The 22,196-nt window shown below is 39.8% G+C and overlaps 1 protein-coding gene across 1 annotated transcript in view; it reads left to right on the top strand.

Annotated features, from left to right (window-relative positions):
• Nucleotides 1-6,855: 6,855 nt before the first annotated feature.
• LOC126251611 (NECAP-like protein CG9132) overlaps nucleotides 6,856-22,196 on the top strand; it is a 34,510-nt gene continuing 19,169 nt past the window's right edge. Inside the window, exons 1-3 of the mRNA XM_049952151.1 lie at nucleotides 6,856-7,014; nucleotides 7,300-7,505; nucleotides 7,588-7,778. Of these exons, the coding sequence (XP_049808108.1) occupies nucleotides 6,929-7,014; nucleotides 7,300-7,505; nucleotides 7,588-7,778 (483 nt within the window). The 5' untranslated portion in view covers nucleotides 6,856-6,928. The remainder of the gene's footprint in view (nucleotides 7,015-7,299; nucleotides 7,506-7,587; nucleotides 7,779-22,196) is intronic.

The raw sequence follows: 22,196 nt of genomic DNA, 5'->3' as shown, positions 1-22,196 counted from the left end.
AGGCTTCTCTCCTCCACCTAAGTAATAGTCCACTATCCTATTGTTGTCACCCATCCCACTCATGTAGGGCCATTGGCTGGAGCAACTCTCTAGGACCAGACTAATGGCGATCCTCTCTACATCCAGCAGCTATTGACGAAACTTACTAGAGCTGCTCTCCAGTGCTTGACCAATGGCAACCACTCCTCCCCATCTCCCATGCTTCACAGCTAGAGGGAATTTTCTCTATGGTTTTTTAATTTCAGTCCAGTTTTTTAATTTCCTGCCAATAGGAGGAGGGAAGTTGGACTGTGCCTGTATTTTGGGTCAGCCATCTTGGATTGTGGTGTCATAGTTAGACTGTGCCAATATTCCAAAGTGATGCAATAGAGACAGTACCTTACATCCTTCCACACCAGTGATATGCAAGTTGAATTTTTGTAACTAAAGAATATATTATTATTATTATTATTATTATCATTACTATTATTATTATCATATCCTCTACATTGCAATGTAATTAGCGTTTGAATTTACACCAAACTTCGAATTAACAACAAAAATTTGAATTTTGCATCGATTTTTGAATTTCCTGCAATTTTTAGAGAGTAAGGGGTGAGGAGGACTGGGGATTTCTCACAGGGGGAGGTGAGAGGGACCCTCCGATGGGCTGGGGATTTCCCAGAGAATGAGGGTCCACCTTCTTGAATAAATTACAACTGTCCCAGAAACCCCATTGCCACACTGCTAACACCATCAATGAGCAGTTAACTAAAGTGTTTGTTGGCCTTGTGAAGGAAAAGTGTAACATTTATCTTTGTTTGTTGTTTTGCATGTCAAAATACCCGTTGATCAAAAGTTGTAGTGATGCATATTATCAACTATATTCGCTCTCACAGGCTCATACATTATGAGTTTAAAGTATTTTTCCTTTCATTCGAACAGGGGTGTCCAGATATCCTCTAACATGCTGAGGTACAGTGGTTGAGCAAAGGAAAAGTGATATCCCGAGTTTTTCGACTATGTCATTTAGTGGCTCAGCTTTTGGGAGACAAAGGATGTCCAGAGCCACTTTTACATCACCTTGAATGAGAAACCGGTTTTTAGGATTTTTAGCAGACATCCTAAATTGTCGAAGTTGAAACTACAAAAATAAAAAAATCTCATAAACAATATGGTTGGCAAAGTAAAAGTATTCCACTGTAAACTTCATCTCTTCAAAAACAACCTTTCAGAGAAAAGTACACAACATTTCCCTAAGCTAGGTAAGCGATATATAAATTTTACCTTTACTATGACATCTTTTTATAATAGTACTTTATTCAAAATGGAACTACAGTTTTGTTTGATAACGTCTCTGTGGGAAGGAGAGCACTTTGAAAAGTACTCAAGGTGCTACAATCCTTTGAAAATGAGTTTAGTGAACAATTCTAGGTAATGTATTGATATGTCACTAACAGCAAAATAGAGTCGATTTTGTTAAAGGTAGGAGTGCGCCATTACATTAAAAACAATAGAACACAGTACCTACTTATTAAAACATATCACCATTTAGTTCTTCAAAGCAACTTTATACATTACTTCCAAATTATTAACATTTGTTTTTGTCTTTGGTACAGGAAAGTACTCATTTGTAGTCAGTACCTGATGTATTTGTAAGGCCCTTTTGGATAGCAATTGGAAGTGTACCTCCTGACTTACGTTTTGAACTAATCAACTTGCAGACCAATGATCACCGAAAGGATTTATTTTCCAGAACCATAAGTTTGCTCGAATTCTACCAGAATTTGTAGAAAGAAGAATTTTCTGACCTGCATGGAGAATTGCCAAAGATTATTTTTATGTTTGGTTCGATATGCATATCTGAAAGACTTTTTTTCTGTTTTGTCTTGCATGAAAGCTAGAGTGCATGCAAGTATTTATGATTCTAATTTTAAAAAGCTGTAAAAATTGCTGCCATGTGGTTTAGGCTGCGTGGTTTGAGGTGTCGTGTCACGGAATGTGTTTCCCCTCCTGCTGGAGGTTCGAGTCCTCCCTTGGACATGGGTGTGTGTGTGTTGTTCTTAGCGTAAGTTAGTTTAAGTAGTGTGTAAGTCTATGGACTGATGACCTAAGCAGTTTGGTCCTTTAGGAATTCAAACACATTTGAACATAAAAATTGATGTCAGCCAATCCCTTGTTCCAGATATTAGTAGCATAATTGCAAAGAAAACAAGGAGAAAATAGAAGAGATAATTTTTTGTTGAAACCAAGTTTAAATTTATTGTTATTATTATTATTTAAATCCTTTTTGACCCAGTAATTTTGCCTCACCAACCGAACCTCTCCACCCACTGAACATAATCATTTTACAACTTTATTGAACCAGGTACTGCAAAAATTGCAACAAAATGGAGGAAGCCGATTGGGTAGCAGGAAAGACTGTCAGTTTGTTTAAGGTTAGCACATTATATTTTCATTCATTTTATCGTTTCAGCTATTGTTTTTGTAACTACATGTTTTAAGCCTATGAGACATATCACTTACAGCTCTATATCACAATTCTAGTTAATACTATGAACTGCAAATAAAATTCAGCCACAACAATACAAAACCTGTCATTAATACTATGATATTTCAAAACAAATAACACATTATGTGTATCCAGACTCTAACTAAACATCTTTCCTTTTGGCTGATTCAGTGAGAACTGCTGCTGGGATAAGAGCCAACACTCAAATATAAAAATTTCGACAGTGAGTGGAAAAGATGAGCAATACTTTTCGCTCACAATGTTGCAGAATGAGTCTATGACTAAATAATAAAATAAATTATTAATGAAAAATTTAATGTGAGTATTACACAAAAGCAGCCAACAAATCATAACTCCTGTCAATTGTTCAAATACAATTATTTCTTTTTCTGCTGCCAGCTCATTCATTTAAAATGATGTTGTGCTAACTCATACAATTGTCTCACTGATGTAAGTTCTGAAGGTACACATACAAAGTTCATATCATTAGATATTTCAGCAACAGTATTCATGTGGACTGATTGCTCTGATGCAGTGGTCACAGGAGATTGTACCCTTGATGTCTTATCTAATGGGTAGAGTTCTGCCTCTCCAAAGAACTGAGAAAATTTCATTTTTAAAATCATTTGTGTATGAGATGGAAACGTTTTAAAGTATGTGCATAGCTCAGAAAGAAAACTATCTACATGGTTGCGCTTTGGTGTCTTCTTAAATTCCTTGTCCTGTAGATAACTTAAAACTGCAGGTAAGACTTTGTTTATGTCCTTTTGCTTCAGCTTTATTGTCGTATGTTTTGCACTTCAGAAGGACTGGATGTGTCATCCTCGCACTCTGTGTCATAAGGCAGTAACTCTGCTATCACTTCGACATTAGATGATGTTGTTTGATGGGAAAGTGTGTCGCAAAGAATTTCCAAGTGCCAGTCGATGGCTAATCCTGGTATTTATTTCTGAACATGTACTTCCTCTTACAAGCTTTGGGTGTTTAGTACAGGGGTCTCTTTAGTTTTTCCACATTTCCTTTGCAGCCTCACCTATCAATCAAAATATAGATCAATTGCTGTATTTATTTAAAGTGATGTAATTATAGTAGTTTATAGAAAGTATATCTCATTTGAGATATTTGACTACTTGCGATTCACACCAAACAGATGCTCTCTCCTATTGTGTATGAAGAACAAATACCTCCAGCATAGTGTAAAACATATGACCCAGCCGTGGTAGCCGAGCAGTTCTAGGCGCTTGAGTCCGGAACCGCGTGACTGCTACAGTCGCAGGTTCGAATCCTGCCTCGGGCATGGATGTGTGTGATGTCCTTACGTTAGTTAGGTTTAAGTAGTTCTAAGTTCTAGGGGAATGATGACTTCAGATGTTAAGTTCCATAGGGCTCAGAGCCATTTGAAGCATTTTGTAAAACATATGTCAACAACTATACAATGTTTTACAGCCACTGTATTTACTCCACCCACCTGAAGAAAAGTGGAAGAAAATTGAGATTAGTTTCAAGGAACTGCGGGAAACATGTATGGATAAATGTCCTAAAACGAGTAATTCAAGTTATTGTTTGCTCAAAAACTTTTTTGAATTGCCTTGTTTACACTCACTGATCACGGTTATAACTTTTTTAGTTGTCGATGTGGGGGGCTGTAACAGACACAGTGAGATGCTATTTTTGAAAATTCTGCATTTTCTGCAGATTTATACAGGAAAATGTATTCTGCCTCTGAAGTTGTTGGCGGGTGCAAGCTTCTGTGTGCCCCATGTGTTAATAGATGTTGAAAGGTTTAAATTGCAGATTTATTTAATGTGCCCTTTTCCCAAATTGCAGCCATGGGAGATCGTTTTATAAAAATCTATCTATGGAGGGCATAGCATGAGCTGGTAAATGATCTCAGAATTCTCATTCAGAGGTGGCGAATTTTTTAAGACCAACAGACTTACGAATTGATGCTAAAGAAGTTGTCATCAAAGCAGAATGCTGTCTACATAACTTCCTTCTAAGTAATGCAGGCTGTATACCTATGAACAAGAGGAGCAGATTCAAAACCACTCAGCTAATACATGTTTGGATACACAAAGATTAAAAAAGAGATAGTGTAGTTCTGTTTATGCTTTATGAGACCAGTTTCATATGTGTTCTGCTAATAGCTAGTAACTGGATATTAGTATCATATTACATATATTGTATGCAGCCAAAAATATCTATAATATTTTTTCTGGAGCAGTTTTGGGTGAATGATTGACCTGGGATATTATTCTTCTAACATTTTGAACTATATTTTACATCATTATGCAAGAATGTACTGTACTTTTCTGTATTTTGTTCAGCGCTCATTATTCATGTAATAATACAAAATATATAAGTACACATTTGTCTGTAATTATGGGAAATAAGGTAATGCCTGTTTGATTCTGACTCGCGCATATTTCCTACAAGGTTTACGCCTTGTTTGACACTTTTTTGTACTCTGGATCGTGCGTATCATACAGAAATAATTTTGGAAACACTAAATCGATTAATTACATAATTTGATGATTGATCTACTGTGCATAAGATTTCTGCATGACAGTTCTGTTGCAGAAATTTTATTGAATTTCAACCTTATAAATAAAATAAATACAAAGAAACTAAGTACAAGGAGCCTTTCATTTGCAAACTGTTTTAATATTAACTTACCAGGTGACTTTTCCGTAATGTATACTGTGATGTGTGGTCTCTGGGACCCCTATGTTTAATCTGAGAGTTAGGGGACAATTCATTTAAAAAAATATTTAAGTTATATATGAGATCTATTCTTACAGTTATTTCAGTGTTGCTTAAATACTCATCATTTATTTTATTGCATTGAATACTTTTTATCATACAAATTCACATACTTTCATGCAGTTTTTTCAATATTGCAAACCAAGAAACTGTTAGAGAACTGAATTTTATGTTCTCAAAATTATAGTGTCTTTGTGGCAAGAAATTTTCACATACAACTAAATTCCAGAGCCTAAACTTGTACATAAGAACTCCACAAGATACAACAAAAAGAAAATCTCCAAAACTGATATTCACTGCTGGCATTTACATTTTCCTTTGTCACAGCTCAAAACGCATTTGATATTAACTAAAACTTCAAGTATTTTATTGGAGAAACAGGGTGGTGCCCAGCACAACTGTCCAGGAGTTCTTCCTTTGAATCATACTTCTGTTTGTCAGTAGAACTGATCACTTGCTATTGCAAAAACTTTGATTCCTTCGTCTCTTTCTTTATCTATATCACTGGCATGTTTTTCTATACACCAACTAACAATTTCATCAAACTTAGGACTGTTAAAATTGACACCCACCCACAAATACGTTTTGTGCTATACTTAGAAAATAAGAATGTACGATTCACGAGGTGCAGTTGAGAGACCCCAACACATGTCAGTGACAAACAAAGAAGGCAATGGAACCCACAATAAAACATTGTTGAGTTGTCAATTTAAGGAGTGTAGGTGAGATATAGAAGCACTCTGCCGCAATTTACCTTGGAGAGCGTGTTCGAAATTTTCGTGTGGTCTGAGAGACAACACCTCGTGAGTTATGGATTAATGCCAAATTGTTATGGAAGCACATATGCTCTAATGCTATTGTGAGTGGGAGACATAATGGAAGCATCTTCTGATTGCTAAACAGAATACAAATGCTGCAAATTATTTCTGAAACATTATAATATATTCTGGTGAAATGTGGTTAACCAACAGTGATCGATCGTTTGGTAGTGCCGCATACATTATCTCTAATTATTTAAAAACAATCATAAGTCGGAGTCTTCTTTATTTGCTTCTAATTTGTACTATATTACATACAGACTAGCATAGAGAGCTGCATCAAACAAGTCTTAAAACTGAAGACCACAACATGTATTACTGCATACTACTCTTCTAATGCTATTACTAGTTTACGACGAGACAGGGAGCAACTTCCGTACAACATTGTTGATTACTACCAGCTGAACCTGCTTCCTTGTGATTGGTTCTTGTGGTTACAGATGGGGAATCGCAGATAATGAAACACCGGTTCCGAACGGAAATGTGCTTGGCTCTCAACTGGTTAGGCTTATATGCAGTACTGTACTGCCCTGCTTCTGTTGCAAGAAAATAAATAAAAGACGTATTTTCCTTTATCAGTGGAGGAAAATGAGAAGTTAGAGGTCAATACAGTACTAGTATACAACAGATGCACGTGGAGTTATTCATGTAATTACCTTTCGCGCAGTAATTTAGTATAGCTTCTTTCACTCCTTTCCTTTGCTGATGAGTTGTGGTTGGTGATCTTTGGGAGAAACGCGTCTGACAGATCAACGTCATAAGCAAAGATATTTGAAAATTCCGATACGCCTGTGCGAGCTATGAAGCTTCGTCAGTGATACGAAGTATTGTGTATGTGTTGGAGAGTCTGTATATAATGGATACATACGAAAGCGTATTGTTAGTTAAGTCAGAAGTTTTTGTGTATAAGTTGCCTCCAAGGACAACAAATAGAGGTTACAGGTAATACTGTATGTTATGATTAATGCGCATCTCTTAAAATCATTCACCAAATTCTTTGTGAGCTGTTCGTAGCTGTGTCAGTTCAAAATGGATAAACTAGAGAAAACTTACTGTAGTTTTAATATTCGCTATGTTTAATACTATGGAATGGTATGTGTAAGAATCAAACTTAATGGGATTGACAGACAAGTTATAGATTTATTGTTATTGAAATTAGTAGTAAAATATTTATTACGTGTATGGTATGATTTGCTTCGAACACCCTAACATACTTTATTCATCTAGGGCAGCTGACTGGAATCTAAATGAGCCTCAATGGACAGGTCGTATGAGATTGGTGTCGAAAGGAAATGATTGTATTTTGAAGCTGGAAGATAAAAATACAGGCGAATTATTCGCAAAATGCCCCATTGATGCTTATCCTGGAATTGCAATAGAGGCTGTTTCAGATTCTTCACGCTACTTTGTCATTAGAATTCAAGATGACAGCGGTAGGTTACGAAAATAACATTCGTTTATTAGCAGTATTTATTTGCGTTTGGAAGTACTGTAACTGATTTTCCTTTTGCACAGGAAGGGCAGCTTTTATCGGACTCGGATTTAGTGACAGATCTGACAGCTTTGATATGAATGTTGCTCTACAGGATCATTTCAAATGGCTAAAAAAATCAGAAGAAATTGAGAAGGAGAAAGAAGATCCAAAACAAGAATTAGACCTTCGCTTCAAGGAGGGGGAAACAATAAAAATAAACATGAAAATAACTGTGAGTTAGAAGCATTGTTTTAAGATTAATTCCTTGAGTGAAGAAACTACCCATTATTAATTCAATGTAGTGTTGAATATTTGCTGTTGTTAGTCTGGTCAATAAAGTCCCACAATACACTATTTGAATTCATAAAATTTAAAGTGTTGTAACTGTAGATATTTGTGGAAACATTTTAATTTCTTTTTATGTCAGTACAGTATACACTAAATGTACGCTGCCTATAGAGAGAAATAGCACATCTAGTCTTTTTATCTTGTTTATGGCTAAAAGAATTATTAACTGTACTTGTCTGTTCCTACTGGTGTCGCGCACAATGCTTGACAGATCGTAGTTTGATCATTTTTTCCCTTAACTGTACTGTAAACAAGTTACATATTGTGAAAACAGTGGAAATTTTGTGAACGCCATTTTGGTAACTAGTATGTGACCCATTGCAAAAGTAGAAAACATTAATATTGAAACATGGGCAGTCACTTTTGATTGAGAACATATTTTAAAGATGTAAATCACTAACGGCTGATAAATGTAATAGTATATGTAAGAAATTTATTCTAGGAAACTTGCTTTTAAACCTTGTAACTTGTTCAGAGTTCCTTCCATACAATATGGCTAGTTATGATAAACAATCTAGGGATTTCCAATATGTCATGTGCCATAGTAGCCTTATTTGTAACTGACAGCCACAACCATTTCCTCAAGATGAAATTGACTAGTCTTTTCCACATTTTCTCTTTGGTCAACTACATCTGCTTGTGCAGTGGCTTTGCTTTTGAGTGCAATTTTTTTTGCTCCCTCAAGAATTATGCGTATGGACAGCTGTCCAAATCTTAGTTTAACTGAAATGCTTGTGATGTGCTCCTAACTCCCACTAAACATTATTTTCTGATTCTCTATAACAGTGAATTTTACCCATTGTGAACTACCGAGAAATCTTTGTCTGAACCTTCACAGACTTGTAGCTAAGCCTTGATTGGACAGGTTGACTGCACCAACTATTTGTGTCCGCAATACTGGTAGCAAAGCTGTGAGCCATCACTTCCCCAATCCAGCCTGGTAAAGCTGACACACAGTTTTCAGTGGGACATTAAAATTTGACAGACGTCCATGTATTCAATAGAGAATGTTTTATTCTGTTGTATTGTTATCACATGCTCTTCAGTGTCGGTGTTGGCGAAATTCTATATTTTCACCTATATGGTGATCTTTCTTCACAATATAGTATAATTGTGTTTGGTTATTTGATATTCTACACAACTATCATTAGTTAGTTGCTTTTTACCTCAAAGGGGTCTCCTGTATTTGGGAGATAAAACATCAGGCAATGTATTAATTCATAAACTGCGGACTCTCAGCCCGGGAGTTATTTTGTGCAAACAAATATCTATGCAGAAAGAGCTTGCAGTTAATGTGTTGTAGGGGAAGTTGCTACATCTATGTTATTAAGATACAATGTAGTGTTGAGAAACATGATTAATCGACAGGGCTTTCACAGTAACAATTTCTCCATCAAATTGAAAATACTGTGAAACTCTTCACTGAATCAGTGAATAGGCCTGTGTTGAAATAAGTTTTCATATCCTACATTGTCTGATCTTTCTTATGTAAAATTTCTCGGACTGATTTTGTAATGTTGAATAGCGACTCGTGGCTTCAGCCTCAGGCATTCGTCTCCAATTTTCCCATTTTATTGAAATTATATCATTAACCATACAGGGATCATTATATATTCCTAAAGTTTTAAGTCTGTTTTATTTGGTTTTAATCTGCATCAAAAGCTCATTCTGGTGCACACTAAATTGCTGAATGGGCAATTTCATCCAGAAAGCTGCTGTGGCTTGTTGTTAAGACTGAATCTTTGTGTTGATCTATACAGCACATTGTGTGCAGCAGCAGCAGAAGAGAAGCCACCAAAACGAAGGACATTGTCAGAGCCACCTGTAGTGTACTGCATTTATTGAGGGAAGAAAATCTTTGATTCATACTCATTCTTTTCTTCTCTCTTCATACAAGCTCTTTGAAGTCATTATATTACAGTTGTAAGCATTGAGAGTCAGAATAAAGTGAGATTAATTCCTGCGCGGTATTGGAACATCATAACAGTGATTCAGATGAGGTGAGTTAGTACATAGTTGAAATAGAAATGTTTTACTAAATAAGTTACAAAGGAAAGGTAGTTGTACTAATCATCGGTCATTTGACATCCACTGCTGGCCATGTAGATTTGACAACTTGGCTGAACCGTCAAAAGCACACCATTGTATCCATACTGTTCTTACATTTTTTCGAATGTCATCTTCTAACCTTCCATTACAGTGCCTATCAGTCTTTTATTATCTTATGGAATCTACATCTGTACTCAGTGAGCCACTTTATAGTGTGAGGTGGAATGTACTTTGTCTAGCCACAATCACTCCTCATTTTTCCTGGTCCAGTTGTGACTGGTTCGCAGGAAGAAAGATAACTGATAAACCTCTGTGTAAGCCGGAGTTTTTAAGTCAAGATTTTTTAAATTTTTTATCTAATTTTTCAAATCTGATGTACATATGAGGTATTACGTGGTTGGAAATATGCTTCTTAGTAGCATTCAAATTAGACGTATAATGCAGCTTTTCTCATTTTTTTCCTTGCAAGATCACATGTATCTGGCATTACTGTTTCTGTGCCGTGAGGTCTCACTCCTGTTTTAGTTTTGTGACTGGATTTTATTTCCGCAATACACCACATAATTGTGGTTCAGAAATACGCCCTACAGAGAAATCAGCAGTAAAATTACATAATAGTTTGTAACTAGAGTAAGAACACTGGGAAAAAAAAGGTCAACCCTGGGAGACATCATACTAAGCTATGTAACAGCACATCTAGCATTGATAGAAGACTCAATATAATGATGAAGAGAATCCACAAGTTTCTTCAGGTATGTCATATCCAGCTGAAACCAGTTGACTGGATCCTTAGCACTATCAAGCTGCAGGGATATTGATTCCTATGTTTCATCCACTGTTCCAGATAGCCTCGGACATTTTCTGTGGGGTTAAGATTGGATGATTTAGTGACCTAGTCAAAGTGCAATAAGATGCTGGAGTGTCAGTGAAACCAGAAATGTATGATGAACTTGAAACTTTCAGCACAGGACAGGAGCATGTAGACAAACTACAGCTCAAGTTTAAAAGAATAGTTGGCCCTGCATGATGGGAAGTGACCCTCCATGGTATACAGTCACTGTGAAGAAACTTCTAAAGAAACAGATTACTACATAATAGGGGTAAAACAAAGCATAGGGCTATAGGTAGAGATATGCACAATGGAACATGTTTGGCTGTCGAGAGAGTGTTGCACGAGACCTTAAGTGATTACCATTGCAGACTATTGTCAAATGATCTTTCACGAAACCCAAAGAAATTTTGGTCGCATGTAAAGGCTGCTAGTGGCACTAAAGTAGTGTCCAGTCCGTAGTGTATGAGACAGGAACTGAAATTGAGTGGAGCAGTGGAAAATCCTGCTATGTTTATGCGTCTCCACGCCCATCCCTCTTACACTGTCTCAACACTATCCACCATTGTGACATTTGTTTGGCCATGGGTGACTTTTACACCAGCCCAATTGAGAGTCTGTATGCTGAAGCTGCTGAACTACCACTGTCCTACTGCCGTGACTTTCTCCTCAGCAGATATGCATGCCGTTTGTCTGCCATTCATGGTCACCCATCCTGTGTCTCCGTTTTTGATGATCCCTTTGATCATCAGTATGGGGCTTGTCCTCCTCCTCTGTTACCTCTCGGAGTCTGCTTTCAGCACTTGCTACAGCAGCTTAACTTGACACTATCTGCACCTTTCCCATTGTGCGTGAACCCTTCACCACCTCGGCTTCGTGAAGCGGCCCATGCTAACCTTGGCCTTCATTCCCTTTCTAAGGACACTACTCCAGCTTCTGTCTATCGCCTTAAGTTTCATGACCTTCACATGGAACTTTGCGATAGTACCTATGTGTACACTGATGGCTCTCATACTGACCTTGGGATCGGGTGTGCCTTTGTCATTGGCACCCGTGTCTTTTGATATCAGCTTCCAGCACACTCTTCAGTGTGCTCGGACTCACTCAGCACCCTACAAAGTCTATGTGCACTGTACACCGCCCATCCCTTAGTACAGTGAGCCCAGGAAAACTTTCATCTGCTCACTCTTGGTGGAGCCAGTCAGATGTTTCCGTAGGTTCCTGGTCATGTTGGACTGCCAGGAGACGAGGTTGCTGACGCTGCTGCCAAAGCTGCAGTCCTCCTTTCTCAACCTGCGAGTACCTATATTCCCTTTGATCTCTGTGTTGCTGTCTGTCAGGAGGTGGTGTCCCTTTGGCATCGCCAATGGTCCTATCTTCATGGGAATAAGCTCTGGCTTATTAAGCCTCTCCCGGTGGCTTGGACGACCTCTTCTCGGCCCTCCTGCCAGGAGGAGGTTATTTAAGTCAGCTGAGTATTGGCTACTGCCTTTTTAGCCATCGTCATTTGCTAAGTGGCGCTACCCCACCACTTTGTACACATTGCACTCAAGTTTTAAGTGTCCGTCACTTCCTGATGGAAAGTCCATTTTTTAACCTTTTACGTTCCCGTTTGGTTTTGGCGACTCAGTTATTGGCCGTTTTAGCAAATGATAAGCGGGCTGTCGACTGCGTCTTACTTTTTATCTGCCACAGCAGTATGTCGAAGGCCATTTAATTTTTAGTTTTGGACATCCGTTTCTGTATGGTGTCTTTTTTTTAGCCCTTTCTCCACGTCCCTGTTGTTAGCTGTCTTCTCTTACGTCAGTTGGGACTCCTCTCTGTCCCCCCATGAACCATAGACATTGCCGTTGGTGGGGAGGCTTGCGTGCCTCAGCGATACAGATAGCCGTACCGTAGGTGCAACCACAACGGAGGGGTATCTGTTGAGAGGCCAGACAAATGTATGGTTCCTGAAGAGGGGCAGCAGCCTCTTCAGTAGTTGCAGGGGCAACAGTCTGGATGATTGACTGATCTGGCCTTGTAACATTAACCAAAACGGCCTTGCTGTGCTGGTACTGCGAACGGCTGAAAGCAAGGTGAAACTACAGCCGTAATTTTTCCCAAGGGCATGCAGCTTTACTGTATGGATAAATGATGATGGCGTCCTCTTGGGTAAAATATTCCGGAGGTAAAATAGTCCCCCATTTGGATCTCCAGACGGGGACTACTCAGGAGGACGTCGTTATCAGGAGAAAGAAAACTGGCATTCTACGGATCGGAGCGTGGAATGTCAGATCCCTTAATCCGGCAGGTAGATCAGAAAATTTGAAAAGGGAAATGGATAGGTTAAAGTTAGATATAGTGGGAATTAGCGAAGTTCGGTGGCAGGAGGAACAAGACTTTTGGTCAGGTGAATACAGGGTTATAAATACAAAATCAAATACGGGTAATGCAGGAGTAGATTTAATAATGAATAAAAAAATAGGAGTTCGGGTAAGCTACTACAATAAACATAGTGAACGCATTATTGTGGCCAAGATAGACACAAAGCCCACACCTACGACAGTAGTAAAAGTCTATATGCCAACTAGCTCTGCAGGTGACGAAGAAATTGAAGAAATGTATGACGAGATAAAAGAAATTATTCAGATAGTGAAAGGAGACGAAAATTTAATAGTCATGGGTGACTGGAATTCGAGAGTAGGAAAAGGAAGAGAAGGAAACGTAGTAGGTGAATATGGATTGGGGGTAACAAATGAAAGAGGAAGCCGCCTGGTAGAATTTTGCACAGAGCACAACTTAATCATAGCTAACACTTTGTTCAAGAATCATAAGAGAAGGTTGTATACATGGAAGAATCCTGGAGATACTGGAAGGTATCAGATAGGTTATATAATGGTAAGACAGAGATTTAGGAACCAGGGTTTAAATTGTAAGACATTTCCAGGGGCAGATGTGGACTCTGACCACAATCTATTGGTTATGAACTGTAGATTAAAACTGAGGAAACTGCAAAAAGGTGGGAATTCAAGGAGATGGGACCTGGATAAACTGACTAAACCAGAGGTTGTACAGAGTTTCAGGAAGAGCATAAGGGAACGATTGACGAGAAAGGGGGAAAGAAATACAGTAGAAGAAGAATGGGTAGCTTTGAGGGATGAAGTAGTGAAGGCAGCAGAGGATCAAGTAGGTGAAAAGACGAGGGCTAGTAGAAATCCTTGGGTGACAGATGAAATACTGAATTTAATTGATGAAAGGAGAAAATATAAAAATGCAGTAAATGAAGCAGGCAAAAAGGAATACAAATGTCTCAAAAATGAGATCGACAGGAAATGCAAAATGGCTCAGCAGGGATGGCTAGAGGACAAATGTAAGGCTTATCTCACTAGGGGTAAGATAGATACGGCCTACTGGAAAATTAAAGAGACCTTCGGAGAAAAGAGAACCACTTGTATGAATATCAAGAGCTCAGATGGAAACCCAATTCTAAGCAAAGAAGGGAAAGCAGAAAGGTGGAAGGAGTATATAGTGGGACTATACAAGGGTGATGTACTTGAGGGCAATGTTATAGAAAGGGAAGAGGATGTAGATGAAGATCAAATGGGAGATATGATACTGCGTAAAGAATTTAATAGAGCACTGAAAGACCTAAGTCGAAACAAGGCCCCAGGAGTAGACAACATTCCATTAGAATTACTGACAGCCTTGGGAGAGCCAGCCCTGTCAAAACTCTACCATCTGGTGAGCAAAATGTATGAGACAGGCGAAATACCCTCAGACTTCAAGAAGAATATAATAATTCCAATCCCAAAGAAAGCAGGTGTTGACAGATGTGAAAATTACCGAACTATCAGTTTAATAAGTCACGTCTGCAAAATACTAACGCGAATTCTTTACAGACGAATGGAAAAACTAGTAGAAGCCAACCTTGGGGAAGATCCGTTTGGATTCCGTAGAAATATTGGAACACGTGGGGCAATACTGACCGTGCGACTTATCTTAGAAGCTAGATTAAGGAAAGGCAAACCTACGTTTCTAGCATTTGTAGACTTAGAGAAAGCATTTGACAATGTTGATTGGAATACTCTCTTTCAAATTCTGAAGGTGGCAGGGGTAAACTACAGGGAGCGAAAGGCTATTTACAATTTGTACAGAAACCAGATGGCAGTTATAAGAGTCGAGGGGTGTGAAAGGGAAGCAGTGGTTGGGAAGGGAGTGAGACAGGGTTTTAGCCTCTCCCCGATGTTATTCAATCTGTATATTGAACAAGCAATAAAGGAAACAAAAGAAAAGTTCGGAGTAGGTATTAAAATCAATGGAGAAGTAATAAAAGCTTTGAGGTTTGCTCATGACTTTGTAATTCTGTCAGAGACAGCAAAGGACTTGGAAGAGCAGTTGAACGGAATGGACAGTGTCTTGAAAGGAGGATATAAGATGAACATCAACAAAAGCAAAACGAGGATAATGGAATGTAGTCAAATTAAATCGGGTGATGCTGAGGGGATTAGATTAGGAAATGAGACACTTAAAGTAGTAAAGGAGTTTTGCTATTTAGGGAGTAAAATAACTGATGATGGTCAAAGTGGAGAGGATATAAAATGTAGACTGGCAAGGAAAGCGTTTCTAAAGAAGAGAAATTTGTTAACATCGAATATTGATTTAAGTGTCAGGAAGTCGTTTCTGAAAGTATTTGTATGGAGTGTAGCCTTGTATGGGAGCGAGATGTGGACGATAAATAGTTTGGACAAGAAGAGAAAGAAGCTTTTGAAATGTGGTGCTACTGAAGAATGCTGAAGATTAAATGGGTAGACCACATAACTAATGAGGAGGTATTGAATAGGATTGGGGAGAAGAGGAGTTTGTGGCACAACTTGACAAGAAGAGGAGATCGGTTGGTAGGACATGTTCTGAGGCATCAAGGGGTCACCAATTTAGTATTGGAGGGCAGCGTGGAGGGTAAAAATTGTAGAGGGAGACCAAGAGATGAATACACTAAACAGATTCAGAAGGATGTAGGCTGCAGTGTGTATTGGGAGATGAAGAAGCTTGCACAGGATAGAGTAGCATGGAGAGCTGCATCAAACCAGTCTCAGGACTGAAGACCACAACAACAACAACAACAACAACTCTGTCTTCATGTTCTATAATTTTGACTTGGGTGCGTGTGACCCCAGTTGTTTTTGCGCCCGAGAGAGAGAGAGAGAGAGAGAGAGAGAGAGAGAGAGAGAGAGAGAGAGAGAAAGCCCACTTAAAAAGTTTCAAGAACTGGATTAATGAGAACTCTTGGAATATGATACAACCCCCTACTTATTGCTCACATAGGAACCTTGGCGACAAGATTAAGTACAGCACACACAGCATCATTCAATCATTCTTCCGTTTTCTGTACAAGAATGGAACAGGAAGAAACCATAATAACTGGTATAGTGGTATGTGTAATCTGCCATGCACTTCAGTGGTTTGCAGAATATAGACATAGGTGTATGTGTGGGCTGTGCTGAAGTTCTTCAGCAGCTCTTAAACTGGAAGATTGATTACAATGGGGTTTCTTCTCTGGATTTCAAACTGCATTGCAAATGGTAGGTGAGGATGCAGGCAGTGCTGAGCCTGACAACAACGTGCAAGCTGAGTCTCTTGTGCTATGATTTTTGTTCAGTGATGTATTATGACTACAAAAAGGAGTTAAATACAGAAGAATGTGACTGTTTTTTGCAATGCGTTTTTGGTGAATCTGGATCTTCCTGGGGCCAGCACAGGAGATTAGTTTCGTGAAATTTCAAGAGGTCGAGTCTCTTGAAGATGAAATTTGTCTGTCACCCATCAATGGCAGTGACCCAATAAAACATTAAGACTGTGAACAAAATGATTGAAGATATTCCTTGTCTCACATTTTGTGACATGAAAGGGACCCAAATGTTGCATCAACTGCAGTGCAGACCATTGAGTACCACAGTCCCTGACAACAGACAAGAAAGAAAGAAAGAAAGAAAATAAAAATCAATTGGTATCATTTTATGCTTGAAAAATCTGATAAAGGGCAGTCCAAGACATCTACAATATTGTCGCAGATGACAAAACATGGATGTACCATTATAATTCCGAAACTGAGAGGCAGTCTTCAGTACGAGACTTTCCAGGTGATGAACTACACATAAAATTTCAAAGATGATGGAAGGAAGATGGTGGTAACTTTCTGCACCAAGATGGGTCATTACACCTCTGTGACCTTGAACACCGGTCCCACTGTCAGTGGTGAATGATATTGCTAAAAGTTATTACAACACGAAGGTCACAGCTCACAAATTCTAGGCGTAGACAACTGGTTCTGCATCACGACAATGCTGCAGCCCAAACGGTTGCCAGAACAAGGACTTCTTGGGGAATTGCACACTTGCCACATTCATCTGACCTGGTTGCGTGTGACTGCTTTCTGTTCCCAAAGACAGAGGCAAAAATTCATGGGTAGCATCTTTCATCCGGTGAAGAGGCTAGTGCAGCGTAAAACAGCATACTTCCCTAAATAACCTTGGACAGACATTTTTGAAGTGGTTTCAAGGGACGGAAAAATGTATAAGTGCTCATGGATAGTATGTTGAAAAGTTGTAATAGTTATATTGCAGATAAAATCTTTTTCTGCATGTCTGCTAAAAATTTATAGCATAGCTGTGTATGTGCAGTCCTTGAGACACAACAGTTGTTATCTTGAATGATGAGTGCCCACAGCTTACTTGTCACGAAGATGATGAAGAAAGGGCAACACTTCGTCACCGTGAATGTTGGCATTAACTCCCTGGTTCATTTTCATGGTAAACCTGAATGCATGGACACAAGTCATGATAGGTAAAGCACTCCAAAATCATCACGGAACCACCTTCAGCCTGAGCTACACACTCCATACTCTACAGGTTAATCGTTACAGTAGGCTGTCGCACTCATTGCTTTACATCATCAAGAGCAAAACGGCAACGCGTTGGACCACACTATGTCTCGTACCAGCTATTGTCCAGTTTTCATGTTGTTTGACCCACTGAAGAAGTGCATGTGTGTGTGCTACTGTGAGCAATGACCTTTTGTGAGGCTCCATACTCCATGTGTCCATTACATTAAATTCCCTTAACACTGTTCTTTCAGAGTCTTGATATGGACCTTTGTTCACTGACAGCAGCAATTTGTGATGGGCTTGAAACCGGTTGCCATTAATGAGGCGTGATGCTCACCTCCAGTGCCTGTCGATAATTATCTTTTTTCGATAACTGTTCTTAAACCATGTTACATGGCTGCAAGTGGCACGCCATTCCTGGTAAACACACTGAATGGGCCCCATTGATATGCCAATAATTCATGCAAATTTCATTCAGTGTGGTTATGGACACATCCAAGCATGGTAGGTCCTTTCTGCAATTCTATCACATCTACACCATGTAGATGCATCTTACTGTACTGATTCCTTACGACCAACCAATTCACCACCATGACTAATGCCAGTGGTGGAGGATCATGACTGCCTGGCATGGGATCTACAACACTCCAAAGCAATCAGCCCTTTTAAAGAAATGACTAATATTTTGTTTGGTGGTGTTATTAACTTACTCTGTGAAGGTAGTTTCATTGCCTAGAAAGAGCAAAGATTAATACTAAAAAGAAAATAGAGAGAGAATGTTTATTCATGCCATTTCATTACTTTTTACTTATACCATTAAAATTAAACCACCTGTATTGCTGCACAGCCATAAACTCTGCATTTTTAGTTTATATATAGTGCCCTCTGTCAAAACTCGCATAAGCTTTTACAATGGACTTTTCTCAGTTTATGAATGGCTGAGGATCACTTAAAATCCTTACATGAATTCATGTTCTGTGAGAAACTTGCTTTTGCTTGTAATTTAATCTTCAGCCTCTTAAGGTATTCATTTAACAGCTCAGCAGATTAATTCTAGTTAAGATATAGTATTAATTGCATGTGCATCAGATACTGTGATAGCCTTTCTATGGGTAAATATAAAAACTTACCCCTTTGGTGTCAGGGGCTAGAGTAGACCAGTGGCCATTCCTTGCCAGTTGTAAGAGGTGATTAATAGGAGTGTCTCTATTTGGTAGCATTTTTACCTTGGTATTTTGACTGTTCATTGTACTTCTCTAGGTTTTTGCTCTTTTTACTTTTTAATGCTTTTCCCCCTTATGTTTTTTGGCTTTTTAAATTCTGGTCCCCATTTTGTGTTTGACCTCTACTTTCCAGTTTATACCGAAGTGCGGACTGTTCGGGAAAGGACTCTTTACTGTGATGCATTAATGCTCCGCTGTGCACTGTTATCTTTTGCACCTACCAATCATATAGATCCATTTTTGCACCCGAGATCCATTGCAGTAGCCAGTCTGTCGTGGTGGGGTCGTCATGTAGTATCCTCTTGGTGGTAGCCACCTGACAATGCAGGGATCACAGTACCGATGCCTGAGCTGTAGTTCCCCATGTCAGTGAAGGAGTAGGTACCTATCTCCATTTTGGGGTACCAGGACTCCAGGCTATGGCTGCTGTGCCAGGGGGGCCTTTGATTTGGCGGTGTGGCGCCCACCGGGAGAGCCTCTGAGTGGAGTGAGTGGCATTGGGGCTGATGATCTGCAATGAAACAGATCAAATTTAATGGTGGCCATGCCAACACGGCCATCTCAGCAGTTAACGGACAGCAATTTTAATACAGAGTTCATGTTCCTATGGCATTTCCCTCTCTGACCATGCCTCAAGATGAGAGTTAGGTAAGGAAAAATGGAAGTGGAGAGTGTACCGAAGTCTTGATTTGTTCCCGAACTGACGGCAGATCTTTCACTGCAGTGAAGCCACTGTTTTTCTTTGAAAATAGTGAACATTGGTTTGGGAGGCTGCTGCAGTAGAGGAGATGAGAAATGGATCTTTGCTGATCAAAATCTCAATGCCAACCAATTGTGGGCACTTTAAGTCTGTGCCAAGATAAAAGATATACCACAATTTCTCCTCGTTCCGAGCACAGTATAATTCAAGGTGTTATCCTCCATTGGGACCTAACGCTACAAACTGATGAAGAGCTGCTTACTAATCTGGCATGGTGTGGAGTCCATTTTGTGCACTACATCCGGAGGGGACCCAAGGATAATTCAGTGGATACTGGAGCTTTTGACATAGCCTTCAAAGGCAACTTTTGCCTGAGAAGATTAAGGTCATGCATGGTCCATAGGTGTATTGTCAGGCCTTACTTTCCTCCTCCAATGAGATGTTTTAGGTGCCTAAGGTACGGACACATATCCTCCCGCTTTTCTGAAGAGGCTATCTGTAAGGCATGTGGATGGGCATCCCATGAGGGCAGCCCTTGTGACCAGCCTCCTATATGTCGAGAACTGGATCCTCCTCATTCATTGTGATGCTCAGTGTTCAAGAGGGAAAAGAAAATTAAAGAGTATAAAATGCCTGACTGCCTGTCTTATCAAGATGTGAAGAAAAAGTTTGAAAGACTGCATCCGACTGATACAGTCTCAAATTTTAAGACTGTTGTCTCAGAGTCCATACCCACGCAATAAGGTCTCACCCGGCCTCTCCTGGCCATGGTCGTATTCCGGGGCCTGCCCTACAGTTGGTGGAGGGAATGTCAGTTCCCTTGTACCCTACACCTGTAGCACCAGTGGTTTCCACACTATTGATGAGGCCAAAGATGCCTTGTCATCATCTGGCCTCGTCAGGAATGACACACCTCAAGTTGCTACATCTCAAGACAAGGACCAGCAGCCACGGGCTGCAGGCTGAGGGAAATTGTGGTGGGAAATATTCACAGAAATCGATGTTCACAAAGATGAGAAGTATAAGCACAATGATAAACTACTTTATGATGCCTCAAATGTTCTGGTCCCCATCCCTGTAGCAGTTGAGCCCATGCACACTGACATCGGATCACACAATTAGGTGGACTGCGACCCGGCAGCGAAATAATTGCACCCATCTTTTCTGTTTGCCACTTTCTCAAATCTAATATCAATGCCAGTGCTCCTTCAATGGAACTGTAATGGGTACTATTGCCACCTGACTGAACGTCCTCATTTAATGGCTACTTACTCCATTGTTGGCATAGCACTTCAGGAAACACCGTTCACAGCAACACACATCCCTCCTCTGAGAAACTACAAATCCTACTGTACCAATCATGTTAAAGTCAGAAAGTGTCTGGTGGGCTCTGTACCCTTATACACTCTGGTACTTCCAGTGAGGAGGTGCCACTTACCGCTGCACTAGATACCTCGGCCATTAGTGTCTACCTGTCAGTTCGGATTAAAATATTTAATGCTTATCTACCTCCAAATGGATCATTCCAGTGTCACAAGCTGTTACAGTTAGTGGAACAGCTATCTCCTCCCTTCCTGTTACTGGGAGAATTTAACACTCATAATTCTTTGTGGCACTGCAACACTGTACCACACAGGCTGAGAACTAGAACACCTCCTGTCAGGGTTGGATGTCTGCCTACTCAGCACTGGAGCTGCAACACATTTCAGTGCGGCCCATGGTACATACTCAATTATTGATCTTACAGTTTGGAGCCTGAGTGTCTTAAAACTGATTCAGTGGTGTGTCCATGGTGATCTTTGTAACAGCAACCATTTTCCTTTCATTCTCTCCACTCTCATATATCTGGAGCATGCTCCACGTTGGCCACTTCAGAAAGCTGACTGACAGTCTTTCTCCTCCACAGCCACTTTTGCAGCCAGTTGTGCGACAGGTATTGACAAAGTGGTACAGGATACTATTGACAGTGTTATTCATGCTGTAGCAGAAACGATACCCTACTCCTCCGGATCTTCTTGACGGCTGCCGGTGCCATAGGGGTCTCAAGATACAGCTACAGTTATCAGGGAATGCTGCAGGGTACTTCAATGGCACACATGCCATCCCTTTGTGGATAATTTAATAGTATTCAAGAGACTCTGGGTGAAAGTGCAGTTTTTAATAAAGAAAAGAAAGCAGGAATTTTGGGAGCAATATGCATCGTCTATGCGATCCCACACTCAATCATCTCAAGCATGGACTAAACTCCACTACATTTGTGGCATCCATGTCAGTGGTAACATCTTCTCTGATCCTGTGGTACTTGCTGAATGTGTTACATCACACTTCGCTGAAATGTCTGCTTGCAGTAATTACCATCCTCATTTTCTGACCCAGAAATATCATATTGAATGCCACATGCTATCCTTCCATGCCCATGGCGCTGTCATACAGTGCTCCTTTTAGTGAATGGGAGCCTCGCAGCACTTGGGCAGTGTGTCGAGATGCGGCTTCTTGAGCCGACAAAATCCACAACCCAATGCTCGAACATCTTCATGCTTGTAGCATGAAATGTATTCTTGGGCTTGTTAATCATATTTGGTGGGAAGGAGAATTTCCATTTCAGTGGGGGGAAGCTATTATTATTCCTGTCCTGAAAC

The sequence above is a fragment of the Schistocerca nitens genome, chromosome 4 (assembly GCF_023898315.1).
Source record: "Schistocerca nitens isolate TAMUIC-IGC-003100 chromosome 4, iqSchNite1.1, whole genome shotgun sequence".
In the NCBI taxonomy this organism is placed as follows: domain Eukaryota; kingdom Metazoa; phylum Arthropoda; class Insecta; order Orthoptera; family Acrididae; genus Schistocerca; species Schistocerca nitens.
The sequence above is the reverse complement of the archived record's forward strand: the minus strand, read 5'-3'. Positions and strand labels throughout refer to the sequence as shown.